Source organism: Alligator sinensis, unplaced genomic scaffold (assembly GCF_000455745.1).
Source record: "Alligator sinensis unplaced genomic scaffold, ASM45574v1 scaffold334_1, whole genome shotgun sequence".
NCBI classification, from domain to species: Eukaryota; Metazoa; Chordata; order Crocodylia; family Alligatoridae; genus Alligator; species Alligator sinensis.
Window position 1 is genome coordinate 629,501 of NW_005842572.1, and position 24,270 is coordinate 653,770.

General features: G+C 57.3%; 1 protein-coding gene across 1 annotated transcript in view; it reads right to left on the minus strand.

Moving 5' to 3' along the window:
* LOC102387040 (transducin-like enhancer protein 3) overlaps positions 1-24,270 on the minus strand; it is a 33,865-nt gene that overhangs the window by 9,055 nt on the left and 540 nt on the right. The window contains exons 3-9 of the mRNA XM_025214186.1: positions 13,280-13,415; positions 11,608-11,682; positions 6,117-6,321; positions 3,743-3,759; positions 819-938; positions 551-601; positions 180-332 (exon numbers count right to left, since the gene is read on the minus strand). Coding sequence (XP_025069971.1) covers positions 180-332; positions 551-601; positions 819-938; positions 3,743-3,759; positions 6,117-6,321; positions 11,608-11,682; positions 13,280-13,415 — 757 coding nt within the window. The remainder of the gene's footprint in view (positions 1-179; positions 333-550; positions 602-818; positions 939-3,742; positions 3,760-6,116; positions 6,322-11,607; positions 11,683-13,279; positions 13,416-24,270) is intronic.

The window sequence follows — 24,270 nt, forward strand, 5'->3', positions numbered from 1 at the left end:
GAGCCCCGGCGTCGACGACTTGTCGTGCTGGGAAGGGGAAGGAAACGGGGAGGATGAGACCGGCAGGGCAGCGAGGCTTCTCCGAGGCCTCGTCACCCCCCGGGAAAGCAAGACGGGGGTCTCCGCCCGCAGCAAACCCCGGGCGCCACCCGTGTCCCTTCCCGCCGCACGCCACCTACGTGGCCCAGGTCTTTCGTCTTGGACGAGGGGGTGCTACTGGAGGAAGCCACCGAGGCGGGGCTGTTTGGCGCGTCTTTCTTCAGCCCCCGGGTTTTGTCGATCCCGTTCTCCGGGGGGGTGTGGGCTGGGCTGACGCGCGGCGTGGCGGGATCCTGAAAGAGAGGGAGAAGGCGGTGAGCCTGGTCTCAAAGGGGAGCTGAGCTGAGCTGGGGGAAGAAGGGGTCTCAGCACTGCCAGCAGCACGGGCTAACTGGCCCCAATCCTGGGAGAGAGGCCAGGAAAAGACGCAGTGCGCAGATAGGGGTTTCTTTCCACCCTGGCCCAGCTGGCGCTGCCCACGGGCACAGCATCCCCACACGGCCGGGCTCACCTCGTTAGAGACGTCCACCACCAGGTCATCGCTCTTGTCGCCGTCGCTGTCCTGAAATGCAGAGCAAGGAGTGATGCTATGAGAGGCGCCGGCTGTACCCTATTCCCCGGCGGGGAAAACAGCTCTCAGCCGCCCCACCTGGAGTCAAGTTAGGGCCCAAGGGGTTTGGGGACTTTCTGCCAATAGTAAGACCATTAGTAAGCTGGTGCTGCAAGGGGCGGGCGGGACCCCTGGTTTTCGGGCAAGGGGGCACGTGCTCACGACTCACGTATCGGCTCATGCTGTCCTTCTCCTCGGCTTTCCGCTTCTTGGAGTCAATGCTGTAGTCCGTGGAGCTCCGGTGCTTCTCGCTGGCTCTCAAGCTGTCCGACGGCGAGACAGAGTTATTCTGAAACAACACGGGGAAGGAGGGGAAAAGCAACCCTGAGGAACTGGCTTCTGCTGGCCAGACATCACAGGCAGCAGCTTTCAGAAACAGCGGCTGCAACCTCTCTCCGACTCGTCACGATTCCCCCCACCTCGGCCCTCTCCAACTTGGGAAACATTTACTGTGTGGTTTATTACGAAGGCTAAGGGCATCCTGGGCTGCATTGGTAAAAGCGTTGCCCGCAGATGGAGGGCAGTGATGCTTCCTCTCTATTAGCAGTGGGGAGGCCACATCTGGAGTCCTGTGTCCAGCTGTGGGCCCCCCCCACTATAGAAGGATGTGGACACATTGGAGAGAGTCCAGTGAAGGGCAATGAAAATGGTTGTGGGCTGGGGGACAGGACTGGTGAGGAGAGGTTGAAGAAAATGGGCTGATTTAGTCTTCCGAAGAGAAGACCGAGGGGGATTGAATAGCAGCCTTCACCTCCCTGCAGTGGGGTTCGAAATAGGATGGAGTTGGGCTGGTCTCAGTGATGGTCATCTCAAGCTCTGAGCCATCTCGGGCTGTGATCTGCTGCATGGGGGAGGACCCTGGGGGCATCACCAAGTCCTCAGCCAGTCTCAGGGTAAGGCATTTGAAAACAGGGAGGGAGCATTTAAAAAATTCTCCTTTGAAAAACCTTCAGGGAGGATGGGAATTATATAACATTTATCCAAGGAGCTGCAGCCACCGATCCATTCGCCCCAACTAGCTTGTATCCATGTCCCTGCCTCCTTGCACACGGGAGCATGGAAGTAACATGACTCAAGCACGCAAAGCCTCTCCCCCAGTACATGTAAAAGGGCCGATAAAGGCCAGTGCCTTGCCAAAACCAATGGTGGAAACCCTGACCCTGGGGAAGCCTCTCCTGGGCCCTGCAGAGCCAGGATCTCATCCCAGACGTGCTCCCAAGAGTACACATAGGAACTGCATTCTCGCCATGCCATCGAACTGTGGCCGCAGCTCTGGGCCATTGCAATGCCACGAAGCTCACGTCCCCGGGGAGCTACAGGTCACCGCAAAGCCCTGCAACCAGCCCATCTGCTCGGTCTTCCAAGTCTGAGCCCGGAGCTAAATGGCAGCGCGAAGCTGGAAGTTTCGAACCCTGCGCGGCTCGGCCGCGGCCCTGGCCCTGCAGAACAAGGCCGCTCCGATGCGGAGGCAATTCAATTAGCTCCTACCGGCGGCGGCAGCAACAGCCGCCGTCCCTCGCCGTCGAGAGTGCCTGCCACCCCATGCTAAGCAGAAATGTTTCTAAGCTCCTCTGCTTCCCTTTCTTTTTTGCTTGAAAAGGAGAACTAAAGCAGTTCATGTTTCTCCTCCGTACCCAATAAGCAGCTTTGGATAACACCGGGGCCTTTCTTCTCAGGCAGTCATGCTGAAAAACCTTGCAGCTACCCGAGAATCATGTCAAGCATTTAGAGCCATCGATCCATTCAGCCTCCGCCTGGCATGCAGCCAAGAGACTAAATATTTTTTATTGCTCAGGCTAGGCCAGGAAAATATGAATGAATCTCGGCTCTGATTATCGTGCGCATTAAATCCCCGGTGGGGATTTTTTTTTTTTTTTAAAACACACACACATATATATTATACATATATATATATAGGAAACGTTTCTCTCATGTAGAAACCCACCCCACTTTACTGCTCTCGAGGATCCTAACAAGCAGGTTAATGATGGACAACCCTCCTCTCCCTCCCGCCACCCCCCTTTTAAATGGCACTTTTATTTCCATCTGCATTTGACTCTCAAAAGGCCCATTTGTGGCCTCTGCGCTGTGAAAGTCGGCTCTACACGGATGACAGGAAATCACTGCAAAGTGAAGACTCAACTGTTTTTTGTCCTGCCAGCTTTTCTTTTAAACAGAAAGCATTGTGTACCTTGGGCTACGGCCCAAAAAGCAGGGTGGCGGGGGGAAGGGAGATGGTTGAAGCTGGTAGGATGCAAGGGATGCTGGCTTGGGAAGATGGAGGCTTTTTAAAATAAATAAAGGGGTGAGCTCTCAGCCTCTGCCCTGCAAAAATCTTCCCTTTACACTTACAAGGGGTTGGTTTTTTTCCTCCCTTTTGCTCAGCGCCAGATTGCATCTTTAAGATGCAATGAGGACTAAACATGGCCATTAATGCATAGTTGTCTGGGGGTGGGGAGAGGAAAAGCACTGCTGGAGGCAACAATTGGCCCCACCATTGCTATTTAGATGGTTAGTTAACTGCTTGACCTTCCAAGTCCTACTTAACACAATGTAATAGGCAAAGCCATCCCGACAGATTAGATGACCCAAGATAATAGAACAGTGATCAGGAATAAAATAGCTTTCTTAATCGCTGCAAGGATTTTTATCCCTCCAGACTTGACTGCGCTCATTCACCACGCTTAGTCAATTGAAACCGAATCTTCAACTCAGCTGCCATCAAAAAAAGATTTAAAACCGAGCTTGCGGAGAGCGCAGCCACCGGCAGAAACACGCGTGTTTGTGTTTTGTGCCACCAAACCCATGCACACGCACAAACACACACACACACGCTGCTTGCACTAACACACCCACCCACCCGCACCAGCTGGCTTTGCTTTTCTTCCCACCCTCCTCCCCCTTTTTTTTGTTTTGTTTAAACAGTTTGTCCAGCCGAGATCATTTAGGAGACTGAACCTGGAAGCCTGTGCTGAAAAACAATAGATAAAGGAAAAGAGCACAGAGATCAGACGCCGAGATTAAAATAAAAAAAAAAAAAAAAAAAACAACCCAAAATGACACAAAAAAATAAAATCATACACTGGTACTTACTGCGCTGGAGTCGCGCTCTTTTGGGAACAGGGCCCGGGTGAGAGGCAGGGTCACAGCCAAGAGAAAGAGAAGACAGAAAAATAAAACACGTTCAAATAAGTCTTAAAAATAGAAAACCAACCTCGCCGCTCCCCGTCACGTAGGGACGTCTGGCTTCGCTCAATCAAAGCCGAGCTGGTGCTTTTCATCTTCGTTTTAAAATTAATTTCCCTTGTCCTGCTGCCTACCCCCCCCTTGTTGTCAAAGGGAATTAGATGGCAAAATAAACAGCGAACAGGGGAAACGCGCTGCAATACAAAAGGAAATGGCAGGCACCTAAAGTATTCACACGCTCCGAGCCGAGCCATAAATCCGGGAGAAGTTATTGACCGTCCCGGCCGCCCTTCTTTGTGGGACTACAAAGACCTGCTTTGCTACACGGAGGGGATGCGGTCAGGCTGGCGGTTTCGTTATTCATTTCTACCTAAACGGGCCTGTTTTCCCTTGGATCGCTGGCAATTGAAACCCAAAAAGAAGAAATGAAATGCAATTTGGTAAGGGCTTGCAACCATCTCGCTGAGGGAGGGCACAACCATGGGATTGCCTAGGTTGCTTGAGAAGCTGGAAGGTCAAGGGGGGGGAAATGAAATTCAGGGTCTGGAAACATGAAGGCAACCACTGTGTATGGAAGCAGCACAAGTTTTCCTTCCTCTTATTTCTTATAGCCATTGGAAACCAAGGATGCTGGCAGGGAGCGTCGCTGGCTTCGGCGCACGTGCAGCATCGGATGAAGTGAGCGCAAGCTCGCAAAAGCTTATGCATCTCTATAAGGTGCATCTCTACCCTGCCTCCCGCACCTGGCCGATTTCTGACAGTGAAAGAGGGGGCTGTCTGGACCACTCAGCTCTGGCAGTCCTAACTTGCCACATCTATGGCCAACCCCACCATGTCGTGTCTGGCTTCTCCCCGCCACGGTGCACGGCCCCATGAAGGGGCTTTTGCAAGGGAAGTGGAGCCTGCACGGTGGCGCTGTCCAAGCCCACGGCACTTGACACAAGCGAGCCATGGGGAAAGGCCTGGACATGCAATACCCTCCCTTGTCCCTTTACCGTATCAGGCACCCTGTAAAACTGAACCCTGCTCCGATTCCCCACCCCGCCTCAGGCTGGTATTTCACTTGCCCCTTGGCTATGCCTGCCCTGCGCCATCCCCACCGTCCCCAACCCAGCCCCTTGCCCGGGGGACCCGTGGGAGAAGACAGCCCGGGCTGCTCTCACCCTCTCTACTATTCAACCCCCAGTCATCTTCCCACTCCTGGGCCCCCACAGGGTAGGAAACATTTAAAAAGCCCCCATTTATTGTGGGGTGTGTTCTCCAGCATCTGCCTCTTCACACCCTGCTACACCTGTGAATTAAAGCTGGAGCGAAAAAAGCTATAAAGTCACTGCACGTTTTCCAGCTCTAACTCTTTTTTAATTTTCCAGGTTAATGGCATCCCTGGGCAGCATTAGTAGGAGCACTGCCAGCATATTGTGGGACGTGATTCTTCCCCTTTGTTCGGCACTGGGGAGGCCACATCTGGAGTCCTGTATCCAGTTGTGGGCCCCCACTGCAGAAAGGATGTTGGGAAGGAAGCTGAGGTTGGATATTAGGGGAAACACTCACAAGGAGGGTGGTGAAGCACTGGGACAGGCTACCCAGACAGGTGGTGCAGTCTCCATCCTTGGAGGTTTTAAAGACCCATCTACACAAAGCCTCATCTGGGATGATGTAGCTGGGGCTGGTCATGCTTTGAGCAAGGGGTTGGACTGGATGCGACCTAGGTTAATGGCATCCCTGGGCAGCATTAGTAGGAGCACTGCCAGCATATTGTGGGACGTGATTCTTCCCCTTTGTTCGGCACTGGGGAGGCCACATCTGGAGTCCAATGCATTGTAGCTGGGGCTGGTCATGCTTTGAGCAAGGGGTTGGACTGGATGCGACCTCCCGAACTCCCTTCCAGCCCTCCTTGTCTATGATTCAAACTTCAGAGCTGGTCGGACCCGTTTATGGCGTGGCAGTAACTTTGCACGTATAGCCGGTCTAAATTAACTGAGCAATTAACCAGCGAATTGCATAATACGCGCAACATGGAGAAGGGGTTTTACACCGCGGCCTCTCTTGCTGGTTTAGTCCCGCCAGGCTTAGCCGCGGGGACGGGGAGCAGTTCCAAGGACCCCCCACGCCCTACCCACATTGCAGCAGGCTGAGGCAGGATCAGGGCATGGGGTCCCGTCAGGGCCCAGGCTAGAGGCCTGCATCGTGGAGCTCCCTCCAAGAGGAGGTACAAATGCCCCGGCGAGGGCAGAAGGGAGCAGGGGGCAGCCCCGAGGAGCGGTGGGGGCTCGGGTCTCACCTCTGTGATCGAGGTCGTGATGGTTCTTCTCGTCTTTGACGGTCAAGTGCGCCTGGCTGCCGAGAGCGCCGAGCGCCAGCAGCCCCGAGCTGCTCCCGGAGACGGGGGGGATCCCTGGCGGCTGCAGGCCGGAGGGGTGAGGCGGCAGCTGGACCGGGGGCCCGTGAGCGGCGTGAGAGAGGTGCTGTGCCTGGAGCTGCTGTTGCTGCAATACAACCAGCGGTAAGGTGGGCGGCGGGAAGGGGAGCGCCAGGCCGCGGGGACGGCCGGGCTTGCGCCGCGCCGGAAACAAAAGGGGTGACGCGGGGTCGCCGCGCCGGGCCCCGCGGCCTGAAAGGAGAAGGGGCGTTAGCGAGTCCCGCGCGTCGGCAGCAGCTCTGGGGCTCAGGGAGGGAGCGCACGCTGCAAGGCTCCCCCCGTGGCAAGCCCGGGACCCAGAGCCAGGCGGCCCCGTCCTGTGCCCACCCGGCCGGCCGGGCCCCCTCCTTGAAAGACACGGTCTGGGGCACGCCAGGTGGACGAGCATGGCTGGGGAGGTGCCCGACATTCATAACGCCATGCACACACAAACACACGCGTGCACGCTGCTGTTTCGAGCGCTGAGCCACCCTCCGCTCCACAAAGCCAGCAGGACCCAGCCCATCCCCCTGGGAGCCAGATGCCAGTGGCCAAGCTCTGCAAGCCCTGCATCCTGCCCAGAGCTGGCCCGGGCTTTGCGGCACAGCTGGGTAACGTGGCTGGCAAGCGTTTGGACCACGGGGAGGTGGGTGTCTGGGATGGGAGACCTCTTTGCTGGCTGCAGGGCAGGCTCCAGGATGCGGGAGACGGGGGCGCCACGGCCCTGCTACAGCTCCTTGCACCCGGGACAGGGCAGGCTTTAAAGCAGGGACAGAGCCACGCTGCAGCCTGCCTCGGTGCTGCGGGCACTGGCTGGCCCTGCCAGCATCCGGGGTGCCTGGGCTGGCCCTGCCAGCATCCGTGGGCAGAGCTGGATTAAGCATGCATGCTGGGAAGGCCGAGACAGCTGTCCCCGGGTGCATCAGCAGCGGGGCAGGGCATGAGGGCTCAGGCATGCAGACAGGCTCGCTGCCACGGCACATCCCAAGCCCGCAGAGGAGGGAACGGGGCTGCCGGCAGATCAGGGCGTCCTGTCCCCTCCGCAGAAGAGCGGCACATGCTAACCCCGGCTGCTAACAAGTGAGACGCGATGAGCTGACGTGTTTACTGCCCGCAGCTTGCCCGTAACGAGCATGGACGCAAGCCACGGGCGGCGCCGGCCAGGCCAGTAATTGGATCTGAGCACCGTCCCTGCTCCCCCCCAGGGCGCTTTGGAAGCTGCCTGGCCCAGCTGGCCCCGACACGGACCGGTTTGCCCGTGGCCGGCTGGAGAAAGAAGAAATCAGGGCAAGAAAGGAGGGTGGGGGCCGAGAAAAAACAGGGCCCTCGCCCCCCTGTTGCAAACGCACGCGAGCAGCAAGGAGCTGGTGCCGAGTCCCAGCCAGTGCATGGCCAAGTCCCTGCTCTGGGAGAAAAAAAACAGGGCCCTCGCCCCCGTTGCAAATGCACGCGAGCAGCAAGGAGCTGGTGCCGAGTCCCAGCCAGTGCATGGCCAAGTCCCTGCTCTGGGGCTTTCCAGGGGATCTCGGTGCACAGCCGGTGTTGGCGCTGCCATGCAAAGGGTGGGGAAAACCACACAGCCAGCAGTCTCCTTGGATCCTGGATGTGGTCATTTGGATGTGCTGGAAGCCTGTCCGATCCCAGGGACCCCCCGGCAGCCTGTGGAGCCCACCAGCGCTCCCCCAGGTCTGGCCCTGCCCTTGCTTCCAGCTCAGGGGGGGCTCACAGCACACACAAGAGCTGGGATTCAGCACCGACAGCTCCACGCTGCCAGGTCTGGACGCGAGGGTCCCCCCGCCCCGGGGCAGCCAGGGTGCACGGGGGCAGAGGGATGCCATCCTGCCACGCGGCTGCACACACAGAGCCCCTCCTAGGGCCAGGGTGAATGGGGACGTGAGCACCCAGCGGAGATGGCAGGATGCCCTGCATCTCCAGCAGCCCCCGGGGCTGTGCAACAGCCCCAACTCCTTCCCTTTTGCCGTCCTCCTGCAATTCCTACATACAAGAAAACCCGAGCTCTAGGACAGGTGTCACCCTTCGCAGTGTGCAGATGCTTCAGGCATGCAAACAAGGAAGGAGGAAGCAGAAATCCTCACCCAAACCAACCAAGCCCCCAGACTCCCCTCCGGCCTGATCCCTGCATGTTGGGACCACACGTGCGTGGGGCAAGCAGTGGGGGGTTGGAGCCTGCCCCTTGATCCCTGCGTGTTGGGACCACACGTGTGCGGGGCAAGCAGTGGGGGGTTGGAGCCTGCCCATCCCACCCAGAGCCCCCCAGGGAGCCCTGCACAGTCTGGATACGCACTTGGATAAGACACGCTTGACCCTGCCTCGGGCAGGGGGCTGGGTAGATGCGAGCTCCCCGGGGCCCAGCCAGCAGGCAGCGATCCCAGCACCTCCAGCCACCCCCTGAACCCAGATCCACCTGGCTCATGCAGCCAACTTCTTGCCTAGAAACCTCCGCCCCAGGGAAGCAGAGAGACCAGCTCCCAGGCGTGCAGTCTCATCGTGCTTCACGCTCCCCCCGGGGACGGCACGAGCCCGGGGTTTCGAGCAGCGGAGCAATAGGAAGGGCGTTTTCACATGGATAACTTTAGCCAGGCACTGCCTGGACACGTGGGGCTACTTTGCAGGGCTGCCTCCTCCGGCAGCTTGGGGTTAGCCTCTGCCTGCTCTGAAACTAGCACCTGGAGGAGGTGCGAGGGGCGGGGGCCACAGCTCACACCCACGGCTGCAGCTGAGGGCCCGGGTGCACGGGGGCTGCGGTTGCTGCTCTAACCCCTCGCCTCTGCTGCCGTGCTTGTGCAAACGCCTACTTCCGTCTGCACGGGGCAAGCCACGTGCCGGGGGGTGGCCTCCATCTGGAAGCCAGGCCAGGAGCCATCACCCTGCCGTGGTGGGGACGGCTTGCGAGGGGTGGAGATGGGCACAGGAGCCAGGCACTAGGGTATTAAACCTCTCTTGGCAGTGATGCCTGGGCTTAAAATACCAACACTGACCCCCCCAGCTTGGCCAGGGGGGGCAGCAGGATGGGGCACAGAGTCCAGGGCGGCCCCACAGCTCGCCTGGCTGCAGGTCCCATCATCTCCCCGCATCGCTACACAATCCTCGGGCTGATTTCCACTTGATGTGCTTCTTGCTCTCCTCTCCTAGTGCTGTCCTGTGTCGGCTCGGCCCTTATTTCCATGGGATCCCAACTCCCCTAGACCCTGGGGAAGCACACGTGAGACCCCCACCCTGCCCCACTGCATGGCTGGTCATTGCCCCCGCGCTGCGGTGGGTCACCCCATACCCTCAGCGCCATGCCATCAGCTATTGCAGTGGGAACGGTTTGCCTAGCGATGGGTAAATTCCCCGGCCCGGGAAAGCCTTTAGGTCCAACTCAGCTTGTGCAAAACCACCAGCCGTCAACGGCGACATTCACAGCCCTGCATTTTGACCTAAAGTGGCCAAAAAGTCCAAGCAGCCCCAAGTGGGAGCCAATGCAGCTACAGCAGGGCTCAGCAGCTTCTCTCCCAACCCCAGACCTCTCACGCCTGCTCGACCACCCCGGGAACCAGCAATGAAGCTGAGCAAAGGGTGCTCAGCCCCTTGGCTTGGCGCACGCGGGCCGTGCTGGCTCTTGCAGCCATGCCGTGTTCCCCGAACCAAGGGCCGAGCTTGCTGGAGATGCCCAGACCCACGGACGCTGCACCGCAGGGATGCCTGGGGTCGTGCAGGGCGGGAGAGCTTCCCCGACACTGGGGAGCCCAGCGAGGCCGGTGGCAGAGGCCAAGGGCTTTTAATCGGATTATGCACACGGCGCTCCGTGCCTTTGTTCCCCGATTTCGCGGTTCACCGCTCGTGTTACATTTCTAGTCGTCCAATCGCTGCCAGCGCTAGACCCCAACCACCAAGGGCTCCATTGCACAGAGGATCTGCAAGAGGCTGGACACGCACCGCTCGTCCGGGGGGCATCCAAACCCACCTTGCCCGGCCCGGTGCCCCCTAGACAGGACAGAGAAGCAGCTCAAAGCAACCCCTTTCCTCTCCCCCCACATTTTCATGCACACATGCAGCAACTTTCAGGGAGCCGGCACAGTGCCGTCTGGCCACCGCACCCCCAGCGCATGTAGCTTCAGCCCACAACTTTCATCGACTCGAGAAGGCACCGGGAACCTCCACTCATTCCCCCAAAGCGCCAGATAACCACGACAAAGAGCACACCCACGCATGCACACGCATTCACACCAGGCTGGGAACAGGTCACGGGACAACGGTGACATAGGTTGTTTGGGAAGGAAGCGAGGAGGAGCCCGGCTTGGCCTTGCTTCACCATTGCTCTCTGTGCAAACAGGACGGGGCGCGCTACTGAGCTCTTCCGTGTCCCGCTGGGATTCGGAATCAGTAATGCTGTATATTCCCCCACGTACAACACACACCTGTTGTGCAAAAATAGCTGCCGGAAATGGGACTGCGCCTGATATGTCAAATAATACGGTAAGAGCCGTTTCTGCCACAAGAGAGGCGGACAGGGCGAGCAGACTCAGCTCCCTCGCTGCTGCAGCTCAGCAACTAAATACAAGGAGCGACCTTTAGTTTTCCCCTCATTCAGAAACACGGATAGCATTTTACTCCAGGGCGTGTTGTATATGAGGAAATACAGTACCCTCCCCAGGCCTATTCTGGGACTTCACCCCAAGGAGAGCTTGCATCCAGCGCGCCACGTGACGTCGCTCGGTCACGGCGAGAAGACCGCTCGTCTTTTAAAGACTCGGGCGTGCGTCATTAAAAGGGGCCGTAAGGTTTGCGCGAGCAACTCGATGCATGGATCACCGACTCCACCCAGGCCACAGCACATCACGGCAACAATACAAACAGAGACGGCCCTGCTCTCAGGCAGCTGGAAGAAGGGCTCCCGTCACCATGCCTGCTAGATAGACCCCCTCCCCATCGTCATTTAGGGGTCCCCACCTCGCCCCTTTTACCCGACTTGCAGAGCCGAGCGCTCATATTTGAGGGGGGTGGGATACGGCGTCACCCCGTGCTTCCCCCTCCCCGTGGCTCAGCTCTTTGGCAGTGATGAGAACGGTTTCTCCGCCCCCTGCGCTGCCGGAGCCCAGCTCTGCTATCAGCAGCAAGGCTGAGCACGATGCATGCAGGATCAGGGCCCTCGCCAACCCGGCTCAGAGAGATGCCCTCCCTGCCTCCGACCACGCATGGCCGGGGGTAGCCTGGAGCCCTTGGGCAGTGACTACGAGCCCCAAAAGGGAGGCCTCATGCTAGCTGCTCTTCTTCCAAACCACCTAAGTGCAGGGTTGCCTCTGGCCATGGTAAATGATAGGAATAAAAGGGGTATACACACGGTGAGAGGCAGATTGGGAAGTCCACGTACCCCGATGATAGCATTCAGCTCGGTCATCGTCACCTGCTTGGCGCGCTCAACAGCCTGGGCCACCTGCTGTTGGTGCTGGGGACAAGGACCAAGCCCCATTACAGTGAAAAGCAGCTCTGGGCAGGACCCGCTGCATCTGGACAGCCCTGGCCAGGCAGGGAGGGGAGCAGGACCAGGACCAGGCTGCACATATGCAAGGCCTGGGCCCCTCTGCTATCAGCAGCACAGGACTGGGTCAACCCAGCGCAGAGCAGGGTGTGAGCACTGGGTGCAAGCCCAGCTCCCTTGCACGTCTGCCACCGTGCCTGGCGGGGCCTCGCTATGCCCGTCTCTGCCGAGCAGGGATGTCCAGTCCCGCCAGCGGGCAGCGGTTTCCAGCCTGGCTGCTGCAGCACCCTGGGGTGTCTCGGGATCCTTTCAGGGGGTGCACAGCTAGCACTATCGGGTGGGCGCAAAGATAAACCCAGCAGTGTCAAATACGACTCCAGAGTGTTAAAGTGGAAAGGATTTTGGGGCTGGGTCATATGATTTGAGGAGAGGTGGAAGGAATGGGGCTGATTGAGTCTGCAGAAGAGAAGACCGAGGGGGATTGAATAGCAGTCTTCACCTCCCTGCAGGGGGGCTGCAAAGAGGACGGAGCTGGGCTGGTCTCCGTGGGGGCAGAACAAAAGCAATGGGTGCAAGCTGCAGCAGGCTGGATATTAGGAAAAAAACCTCTCACAAGGAGGGTAGTAAAGCACTGGACCAGGCTCCCCAGAGAGGCTAAGGAGTCTCCATCCTTGTTCATAGATTGCAAGGGGCTGGAAGGGTCCTCGGGGGATCATCGGGTCCAGCCCCTCTGCACCAGGCAGGGAAGACAACTGGGAGCCAGATGACCCCTGCAAGGTGACCGTCCAGTCTCCATCCTTGGAGGTTTTCAAGACCTGTCTAGACAGAGCCCTGGCTGGGATGATGTAGTTGGGGCTGGTCCTGCTTGGAGCAGGGGGTCGGACTAGATGCGACCTCCCGAGGTCCCTTCCAGCCCTTGTTTTCTGACTCTATGAAAAGTATTTCCAGCTGCTGTGGGCTTGCTGAGGCCTTTGCACCAGAAGAACAGCTCTAGTATTCATATCTAGTCAAAAAACAAGTGAAAACAAAGAGCCGGTGTTTTCTGAGGGGGTCCTCAGAGTCTGAAAAGGTTGAAATCCATCGATTTATAGGCTCCAAGCCCCCTTGGAAAATGCCACCTCTGAGGACCTCAACTTGGTTTTTGACCCAGAAAAATCCTAGAGCAATTCTCTCACTGCAAAAAACTCAGGGCCCGCAGCAGGGCAAGCCGTTTGTGACACTCTGGGTTCGTTCTTGAACCCTCTGGGTGTATCCTGTGCCTCTGGGGTGGGTTTGCCCACCTCCCTGTGGCACCCTTAGAAGGATCTCGTGGCACCCCAGGTGCTGCAATACCTGCCCGAGACTCCCCGCCATGCAACACGCCAACGGCTCCCCCAGCCTGAGACCATTTCCACTTGTCCGCCAGGCTGCATCTGACCCCGGTCTCAGCCATGCACCATCCAGCCGGCATAGGCCAGCGCTGCCCGCGCCGCCTTCCCAGGGCGCTGCCCTCCGCATCCACAGGCCACGCACGCAGACAGGATGAAGCCCCCTCCCCTCGCCCGCAGCACGAAGGCGCTCTCACCTCTTGCGACAGGAACGGCATGATCTGAGCCAGGATCGTGTTCAGCCTTTTCGCGATTTCCGTCTGCAAAAGGACAAGACGACAGCAGTGAGCGGCAGGGACCGGCAAGCGCGGACAAGCAACAAGCACGCGAAGGCTGCGGGGCAGCGCTGAGCACTGCTAGGGGGGCTTCCCGCGGCAAGGAGAAATCATTCGCAATGCTGCCCTGCCATGCAACCGGTGCCCCCCGCTCCCGACCCGCTGCCCCCAGCCCTGCCGGCCCTCGCACGACACAAGGAGCCCACTGAAAGAAAACAAGCGCACGCTCTCTACTCAAGCCTGAGCACAAGTGCAAGGAAAGTTTTCCCATCCCAGCAACTCAGTGGTGCAAATAAGACCTGGACACACGGCCCCCAGATCTAATCTGCACGTTTTATAGTTGTGATGAAGAGAGGGGAAACCCCCCGAAAAGCCCGAGTGCTTCGACTCAAATGAGCTGGGGTCTGTGTTAAAAAAAAAGCCCTGAGCGGTGTTGGCTCCAGCTCAGCAGTCCCATCGGCCCCCTCTTAAATCAAAGAGCCTGAGATAATTTGACCAATGCAAGGTTGGTGCTGTTTATAGGTGAGCCACAAAGCCTAGGTGCCACGTGGAGTTGGGAGCCTTGCTCATTTATCCAAGCCACAAGACCCTAATTGCCTGGCTGTCTCTCGGTTCACCCGTGCTCCAATTTGGTGCTTGTCTTCCTTTTCAGCTATTGCTTTACACGAAGGGGAGCTCTGAAGACCGTCAACTTGGCGGTCCAAGAGTTCACGAGTCCTTTGGAGGAATCGGAGCAGGTTTGACCTCGTTCAGGGGATTCCTCTGAATATCGCATTTCTCTGCGGGTCTTCTTCGAAGGCGACCCCAACCCCCCCGCAGCTCTGCGCTACTGGCGAGAGGTCCCGATCTGCAGGCCAAGGGAGCTAGCAGCTGTGACATCCACGCTCATAATGCTGCAGATCAGATGCACGTGTGCACGGAGCTGCCTTTGCAACATGTGTGGACGCGAGAGCTGCCACGGACAGGGTCAGACCTAGATCCGTCTTGCCCAGTCTCCCGTGGCAGAGCATGGATGTGGAAAGAGAGAGTCACCTGGGTCCCTGGGCTCCCCCAAAACACCTCTTCTTCACATGAGGGAGGGAGAAAGAGGGAGCCCTGGACTCCCAAGGTTCGTGTCAGGCCTCACCCATGCAGCCCAGGTCCCATGCCCGCACGGCCTGAACACGATCACTACAGGGGGACGTAGTGGAGAAGGAGCTGGCTTTCCCCCCATCTCCCAAATGCGCAACTGCCAACAGGAGCAAGGGCCACAACCTCCGAATCGGACCTTCCTAGAGCTTCAATGCTGGAGACCGCAAGTGAGAGAGGAGCGGGGAAAACCCCGTGATCAGACCCAGCTCGCCCTCCCTCCCAGCCTCCGCTCTCTGCTGCAATGCAATACAGGAGACGGAGCGAGGGTCTGACCCGGTCCACAGCAGGCAGGTCTTATGCTCTTATGTATTCTTAATATACAATTCTTATATGCTCTATGAAGACAACCAAGTCTTCAGGCTGAAATACTAGACCAGGAGACAACGGCATCGCAGCCAGCGGCTGATGAATGGACTAGCAAAGACCGCAGCGGCAGACTCGGGCTCTTGAAACCTCTGCCATCTCCCTGCAGGCCTCTCTGGAAAGGGAGGAAGAGGATGGGACAACCTGGGGACTGCCCTCGAGAAGGTCCCGACAGCTGCAATTGCACATCATTTCAGTCTTTGCAAACGCACACAAGCCACTCATGCATTTTTTTTTTTTACCCTTGCTATTTTGAATTTCTAATCCTACCCTGGCTCTCTGTAGCCAGGAAAGACTAGACGAGCTTTCAGGCACCCACCGCCTCCAGGTCACTGAGGAAAGGCATTCAGTCGGTCCAATAAAAGACAGATATCACTCCCGAAGCCCCCTTGCTTCTCACATATTCCCAGGACCGACGTGGCTGCCAACCGTACCCAAGCCATTAGTGACGCTTCGAAAAGACCCCTACCCACTGCTCAGCTTACACGAGACGCTCCCAGCACCCACGCAAGTCAGAGGACGTCACTGCCTGATTATTTTAAGTTGGCAACCTCAAAAAAGTTGCTTCATTTTCACACCTGCAAACACGAGGCTGGGCCCAGCACCCCCGAGCGGCGAGCAGGTTGCTCCAACCCGGCCACGACGGGTCCTGCCGTAGCCCAGCTGCCCGGGGCGCTGCGCAAGCCTGACCGACAGCTCCCGTCTCCCGGAAAGCAAGGCTGCGTAGCCCCTAATTCATCAGCGAGTTCACACAGGCTGTTTCAGATGACTCGGTTGAAAGCATTCAGCGCGTCTCACCCAGGGAAACCGAGTCACTTTGCAAACTCTGAAGGCTCGTGGGGGGCGAGGAAGAATGAGGGCACTCTGGGAGCAAAGAGGCCACTGAAATATAAGCAACTAGAGCTGCTAAATTCGGGCTCTCCATTGCCTCTAGCCCAGACCAGGCTGCTAGAGCGATGCCACAGAAACAGAGCCCCGTGCATTTTGCAGAGATGCACACGACAAAGCAAGCCCAGGAACACCAGACAGCCATCTCGACAGGAACCCGGCGTGGAGGAGGCAGGCGTTTCTCTGCAGCCCTGCGGGTACCGACCACGTGGCACGGGCACCGCCGACCTCCCCAATTGCTCCGTGATAGGTAAGCCTCTTTAGAGGCCCTTTTAGCATTGACATATCGATCAAATTATATATAACTACAATACCATTAAAAATGCATGCCTCCAAATGAAGCCTATTGAATTCTTGATGCGACCGCCGCTAAACGTATTGCTCTTTTCCGTGTGATTACTTCTCCGCTGGCTTCCCCCCTCTCCCGCCTGGCTCGCCGTAACCCACCCTGCAGTGCTGGGTCCTCACGTGACGCGGGAACAATGGCTCGTTGCAGCCAGAACGGCCCCTGCGAGCAGCAAAAGCCCCCGGCATATTTATGGGGTCAGCTCCACGCAAAGTTTCAGACCCGTCGTGCATTCGCCAAGCTCGAGCAGGCTGCATCCGTGCTGGAGAAACGATGCCTGTGCTCTTTTGCTGGGAGAAGTTCCCCGCAACCCCCTTGAAAAAAGCCATGTTTTGCCCAAACTTCCAGACATGGACCAACCTCAGGGGCTGGCAGCAAAGAGCCACTTTCCTCCTGCTTTTGGGAAAGAAAGAAACCCCCGTGGGGGGTGCAGAGCACTTTTTCCCGCGGCCATCAGATCGAGCCACCTCCAACTATTTGCACACTTTAATGCTGGGGTGCCCCCCGGCACGTCCAACCAACCCGGGGCCAGGCGGAGGGGAGCCGGGATGTGGGATGGGGGGGGACGGTCTCATGCCTTGCACCTCCCGCCAGCACGATCCGGGTCATTGAGGCTCCCTCCAAAGCGGCAGGGCTGTCCCCCGAGTGCCACCAGGCACGGCCTGCCAAGGAAAAGCTCAATTCATCCCGCACGGTTGCCACAGCAACCTCAACCACCTAATCCCCTCCAAGCATTATGCAAATTGCACCTTCGCTTGACCGCAACAGGCTGTAAAAATCATATCCCCCCCCCCGCGCCGAGGCAGGCTCTTCCCGCCGGCCGATCCGCTTGGCTTCGCCAGTTCGCACCGCCGGGCAGAAAGGACGTGGGTTTGCCAGGGGGGAAGGAGGGCAATGCAGGAGCTTTGCCTTCATGCCATGCTCATAAGCACGTAAGACCTGCAATGGACTGGGTCCGACCTAGGTCCGTCTTGCCCAGTCTCGTGCCCTACAGCAGCAGAGCGGAGGCTGGAAGGGAGAGCAACTTGGTCCTGACCAGGGTTTTCCTCCTGATCCTCTCGCACTTGCGGGGGGTAAGCAGCTCCGAGGACCTGGTTGTTTCATGCTGCGGCCCCTCGTTCCCCGAGCCCGGCTACTGGGGGAGGTCAGGAGGAGAGCCGGCGGGCCAGCAAGGCAAGAGGTGCAGATAGGAAGAGGGAGGCGAGCCCAAGCCCCCCCGTGCACTGGGCTTGTAGGCTGCTTTCATGCCTGGGGTCCGGGGATCAGTATTCACATCCTCAGCACCCGGCTCCATCCATCACCGGGTCCTTCCACTTCTTACCGCACCCAAAGTCTGGTACAACCCCGGGTGCCCACCATCTCCGACACCAGCCTCACAATGCCCAGTGGCAGCTGCCATTCACCCGTGGACAGAAAGTGGCGAGACACACAGGGCAAAGAGCTGCAGGTCCCTGGCAGCACGGCCACCCCAAATGCTGTGCCCAAGTGGCTGGAGGGAACAGCTGAGGGTCCGGTGCTGTTGAGGGTCCCGTGACCACCGCAGCCTGGCCTGGGCTGTGCCACATCTGCAAGCACACGCTCCGTCTCCTCTTCGCTCTGCTAGGGAGCAGGTTTTAGATCTGCAATTTAGCCCTCGAAGGCTGCAGGGCAGGTAACTGCAGTCTCAGAGCAAGACAGCGCTGGGCTGGGACCCCCGATCCACGCTTTCTGTAGGGGGAAGGAGCCACCGAGGGGCGAGATGCCAGGCCGGTACCCTGCTCATCGGAGAGGGGAGAGCAGGCCCTGAACTGCTGCACTCAGGGCGGCACGGGCATCTTGGCTTCCCCCACACCAGCCCCTTCTCCTGCAAGTCCTCCATGGACACCGGCTCTGCCACAGCCAGGTTCCCCCTTGGAGGAGAAAGATGGGGAGGAAACGACCCAGAAGTGAAGTCTTGGAGCACCAAACAGCAGCAAGAGCCTCGCAGAGGGACCGAGCCCCATCTGACCCGGGTGCAAGGGAGCCGCGTAGACAGGAGCTCGCAGGGCAGCTGATCCAACAGCCCGATCCAAACCGCTTTGCAGCAAGGGCAAGAGTCGGGCAGGTCTGAAACCCTCTGCTCATCCCCAAAGCACCAGTTATAAATCCTGTTGCAAGGAAGGCCATTACTCTCCTCTGCTCTTCAAGTGGCTGGAAGGAGCCTGCAGCCCTTCGGGGCTGGGGCATGTCCAGAGCAGCCCGCGGGGCCAGCAGGAGCTGCGGGATACGGGGCCAGCAGCTGCCTCTTAGGCTCTCAATACACAGAGCAGGATGTGCCACACCAGGCTGAGCCCAGATGACAAGGTAAAGATGCATTCGTTTCCAAAATTCAGCCTCTTGCACCATCGTAAAAGCCTGCCCGGCTGCTCCACAAACAGTCCCTGCGCTCCCTTTCCCCAGCGTCTCGCAGGCACGTGTCCGAAAAAGAGCCGACACATCTGCTCCCAAAGTCCCCCGTGACTCCAGCACGTTTCCCAGCACCGTCACGCCAAGCGGCAAAGGCAATTGCAGCCTCCAAACTTCGAGGCAAGAGCACAGCAAAGCAAGCATCCAAGCTGCACCGTTCCAAGCTCCTGGCAAACTTTCCAGGCAGGTACAATCCTGCTTTGCACCCGTCTGCTGGGGATTGGCATTCACCCCACCGAAGTTCATTCCTGGGGGGGGTCGCTCTGCTGAGACCACGAGGGTCGGGAGGTGCGCTCAGACTCGAGCGGTGTGATGCTGCGTGCCAGGTACCAACGGGAGGCGCCGGCTGGATCTGCATCCGCGCGGCGATGCCGACGTAGGTCCAGCCCAAAATGGGCATCATCTCAGCTCCGCCGCGACCGCGGACTCCGGTCCTGCACGCTGCAGCCAGTCAGCAACACCAAGCCCAGGACCTGGGGGGGCAGCCGGGGTGGCCACGGTGGAGCGTGGCACCGATGCGGCTCACAGGTCCACGCGAGATGCCCACGTTTTGCCAAGCCCAGGACCTGGGGGGCAGCCGGGGTGGCCACGGTGGAGTGTGGCACCGATGCAGCTCACAGGTCCACGCGAGATGCCCACGTTTTAGGAAACCGTCCTGCCGACTCCCGTCCAGCCTCCAAGGTCCATTGGCATCAGCGAAGCAAACCTCTCCTCGCCGGCTTAGCAAATACCCAGCGCGCACGCAGCACACCAGGCTGATTTCACAGAAATTTGCTCTTCAGTAATCAAGGATTTGGGTTGCTCACTCTCCCTTCCCTCCCCCCAAGCATCCCCAATCAAAGAGAGGGGGACGGAGGGGAAAGTAAATAATCCTGCCCGGGGAAGCACTAGAAGCATTTGTTGAAACCAGGATATTGTCTCTTTAAGCACATGAAAATAAGGCCCTTGAGCAGTGTGGTTCTCACTCGGGTAGACAATTATGGGCACTTTCAGCTGTCTAGCACTATTTCAAGTGCTCTCTCCAACCAGGCTGTCAATGGCATGTTGAAAGCTATTTGCGGCTGCTATCATTATTAGCAAAGTGGAGAGCTCTGCTGATGAGAATTAAATTCGGGGAGGGGGTGGATGTGTGGGGGGGGTCACAACCAGTCATTATGGAATTAATCAACAGCAGAAGGCAAACGAGGCGACTTTAGGAAATAAAAGTGCAAACAGGTCCATTTAAAAAAAATAAATAAATAAATAAAATAAAACAAAACCAAACACGGCTGCAGGGATTCCTGCCGTGTCTCTAGCACGAGAAACTGCGTGGCAACTATTTGTTTCCACCTTAAGAGATCAGAAAGGATCCTGCTGAGCAAGTGCTTGGATGCTTTTGGAGCCTTTAGCAAGTTATTTGCTGGCACTCCTCGTTAACGAGCTAGCGAGGAAAGTATATTGTGTTCTTGGACTATTCTAGAAAAAGCAGGATTCTCTCCCAAAAGTGTCAGAATGATTTAAACTTGCTCCGCAGCCAAGCATTAGAGTTGAAGCCCTTCGTTTCCATCCTGATGTGCAGTTCTTTGCCACCCCAAAGTGGAAACTAGGGTGATTTTCCTTCCAAATGTTTCATCTCTGAACTTGCAGTCGGTCGGCTGTTTGCTTTTCTGGATTAACCATTCAATGAGGTTATCTAGAAAGCATGCAATTCCGTGCAAAAAGGAGGAAAAAAAAATTTTTTTAAGGAAAAAGAAGTCTGGAAAGGGAGTGGAGTGAAATCCTTGGTAGAACTAATTAGGCAGCAATTTTCTTAATAATAATTAAAAAATCCCAGTCCGGTAAAAATGGGCATCTGCCAAGTTCAATCTTCTTAAACGCAGCGCTTGATCCACCACGAAGGGCGCGTCGGCCAGAAGGAGCATCTCACCGCTGCATATGCCACAACGAGGGCGGTCGCTTCATAAATAATTCCTGGCATATTACCTATGGAGTCACTTATGAAATTACCCTGATTTCTCGTTTCAGTAAAATGCACATACACGTGCGCGGGCCCTCGCCGCTCGGGGTAGGAGACGGAGCGGGTTATATAAGCCTGCAGACAGACACAATCCCCTCTTGCTTAAAGATGAAGTATCCATCAATGTTTGTCTCGGGCAGATGTAATCACAAGCAGTCAAGTCTGGAGGGCAGGACACTGCATGAATAATTCAGGCACTCCAGTCGACTTGATTGTGTGCAGATAAAACACAAGTCAACCGCTAAACAGGTCAGCTGATAAACTTGTTTGTTCGGGACTCGCCACCCTCCACCAGATGCACCCGGGGCCCCGCGCTGCAATTAGCGGTTGGATTTCTTTGGTGCAGACTTGGCAGCCAGGACAGCCGCCAAGCCTTTCTTGCACTAAACCCGCCCGCCCGCCTCCCACGCTGGCTCATAAAGCCGTGGGGCTGGAAGGGACCTCCAAAATTCCCATCCAGGCCAACCCCCTGCCTGAGGCAGGATCAGCCCCGTCCAAGTCATCCCAGACAAATCCATCATCCTCACGCACCTCACCCAGCTCCGAGATTCATAAAAGCAGCTGGAGTCCTTTCTTCCCATGGCTGCTGGCCCTTTTCCCCCAGCCCCAAGAGCACCAGACATCCCGGGGGGATCATGCAATAGCAACGGTGCCTCCCGACGCTCCCCGATTCAGACGCGGTGCAGCACCCACGACATCTGCCGCCACGGCCGGCCGGCAACGTCGCGCTTGTTGCACCCCGGGGGGGGTGGGACGGCATCTATACACCGGCTTCCCCACCCGGGCCCTGGCAAGGCCAACAACACCTGCTTCGCTGTTCGTTGCGCGCATCGCGCCGTGCCGGAGGACGGAGAGCCGCTTGCTTCCTCCCAAAAGCCACCCACGAGCACCGGCTGTCTGTCGTGCAGCCTCACAACGCGCCCCGAGTCCACGCCGCCCTGCTGGGACCTGCTTAGGCAGAGTTGAGGTGACGGTTGCCTGGGATGGTTTGGGCCGGCCTAATCCTGCTTGCACTTAGATGTCACCCCCGCCGGTCCCTCCCAGCCCCGCTTCTCGATGCTAGCAGGCTTTTTAAAGGTCTACTCTAAGACCCTCCCAAGAGCTTCACGAAGCACCCTTAGAAAGAAATCAGAAGGGTGCGTTGCCAAATGCAAGTCAACCTTGTCTGATCTGCATCCCACCAAGATGTCATTGCTACCTCCTTCCCTTGCCCCCCTCCAGCTCTCCGACATTCATACTAGCATCAGATCCATCCTGAAAGCCAGCATTTAAGTTACAGAGGGTTCATGGATGGGAGATACAGCAACAGGATGCTGGAGCGAGCCAGGAGGTCACAGGCAGGGGAAAAGAAAGCAGCAGCGTGCCTCCGTCTGCTCCAGGAGATATGCTCTCCACCTTTTCGGGGCCTATTTCCATCTCGATACACACACACACACACCCCTATTAGCTGCAACGAGAGGGAGCTGCACTGAACAGGAGACCTAGGTAGCAAATCTGAGACCCTTCAGTTGCATCCAGATAGCACATGCCAGCAATTCATCCCTGAGCCAGCCCCATCCACCCCCCAGGTCTCCGACTGCATCCGACCGAGACCCTGCAAAGCCGTGCTAGCTCCTGTACAGTCCTCACCGAAAGGCACGTACCAACTAGCATTGCAACAGGCCCCTCGATGCCAGGATCACTGCCCCACACGGCGAGAGCAGAAGCGACAGAAAGGAAAAACAAAAGCAGAAGTCTGGAGAGGCAAAAATTTCCCCAAGCTGCAGTATATCAATGGCTTCTGTTCTGGTTTAAAATCCCAATGTGTACCTAAGCCCGCCTGTCTGAACTCAAGGTGAGAAAGAGGGAGAGATTGCAAGCCACATGCCGGCTGTGCATTTCCATAAATTATCCCGGGCTCCAATCTGTTAGCAGTACTTTGTTACTCAGGATAGCGACAATAGGATTTACGCCGCTATTAACAAAGACACTGAGGTCAACCCCGTTGCAACTCATGAATTGCAAAGCCGATGTCAACTCCTATCTATCTTAAGTTCTTAATTAGGACTACTTTTCAAACCGGTAAGCAGCAGCAGCAGCAGTACAAATAATCAGGTTTCATCTCAATAATAACTTCATTCCTTTAAGTTTTACCATCATGTGCCCAGGCTTTAGGCCCTTTAGCTTTAATCTTATCAAGGTAGCACATCACATTCTGCTACAGCCCTTCATGTTTTTCCCTCAGGCAAGTTACACATTAGGGCAGACCGAAAAAAAAAAAAAAAAAAAAAAGAGGAGTTGCAAACATTGCTTCACTTTCCAGATGCAAGGTCTAAAACATGGGGCTGAGTCACCCGGCGCTGGAGACTGGATCCTGGGTGATCGTTTGTTTTGCAGCTGTGCAATAAAGAGCTGGAAAGGTCCCACCTCTGACCATAAAGGCAGGCAGGTTGGACCAATAATAATAATAATTAAAAAAAAAAAAAGAAGTCGGCATGCCATGCATTAGCTGCTGGTATTTTGCAACGTTAAAAATCACACACGCAAGGCATGCTCATCCAAGCACAGAACTTAACGTGCTACTTGCATCTCTCGTGAGCAAATTACCAGGAAAAAAAAAAAATCCGAATTCCTTCCCAAAGCACAACAGATTTCCATCGGGGTCCAGCATAGACTCAGCCACCCGCTCTAACCCCCGTTCAGCAGAATCGGGACCCAATTCGGGGAGGGGGGGGGATAAGGGATGGGAGAAAGGAAACAGCACAATTTCCCCCTCCTTCTACCCACTTACCTGTTTGTGCATTTCAATGTTCAAACCATAAGACATTTCATAGTACTGGGGGGGGAAATAAAACACACACACACACAAAAACAAAAAAAGAAAAGAAAAGAAAAGGTTTGTCACTCAATTTGGCAGAGAACCATTCCAGAAAAGCATCCCGGACGCACTCGTACTTCCCGTGTTAGCCGAGGACATTTGACAAATCAAAACCACCGCCCGTGTGCAGGGCTCGGGCTGGCGCAAGAGGCTTTGATTTCTGCTTTTCTCCCCCAAAGAAACAAAGCCCGGCAGCCGTCCCCCTCCGAGCTGGACATAAATCCCATTAGAGGAGCCACCAGCTGCACTTGGGCTCTTCCCCCCCCCCGGAAAGTTACCTCCTAACTCAGCCTCCCCCCTCCGGACTGCACCCAGGGAAGGGGGCCGCGCTTATTAATTTTCCCAAGCATGGACACGGACACGGTCCTGGGAAAATCCGGATGCAAAAGGACCCCTCCCTTGAAATACAAGGAAAATAGCAACACGGGGGTCCTCTTCCTGCCATGACCCCCCACCCCACGCCCAGCTCCTGGCAGCGTCGCGCAGCCCAGGAAAGCAGGCGCTCGGCTATTACGACCATCCAGACCGACACCGAAGGGCAGGGACGTCCGGCTGCCCGGCCACCCTGCCTTCCCCCGGACTTCAGACCCACAGCTACCCCCCCCACACCCCGGCAGGGGAGCAGCCCCGAGAGGGCAGGCGCGGCTCCCCCACTAGCTGCCCAGTGCAGGGCCAGAGGTCCGAGCTGGCCTGGGGGAGCTCCCAAGGGGTCCGGTCTCCGTCCAGGGAGCGGTCCCAGGGCCAAGGGGGGGTCCCAGGAGGCAGGCGCTGGGCCTGGCCGGCCTCCGGAAGGACAAAGGGGAGCGGAGAGGAGGTGCCCAAGCAGGGCAGGGGAGACCAGTGCTGTCCGGAGGGGTCCCCAGCGCTCCCCCACCGCCCGCCGGACCCCAGCCCCACACCCGCGCCCT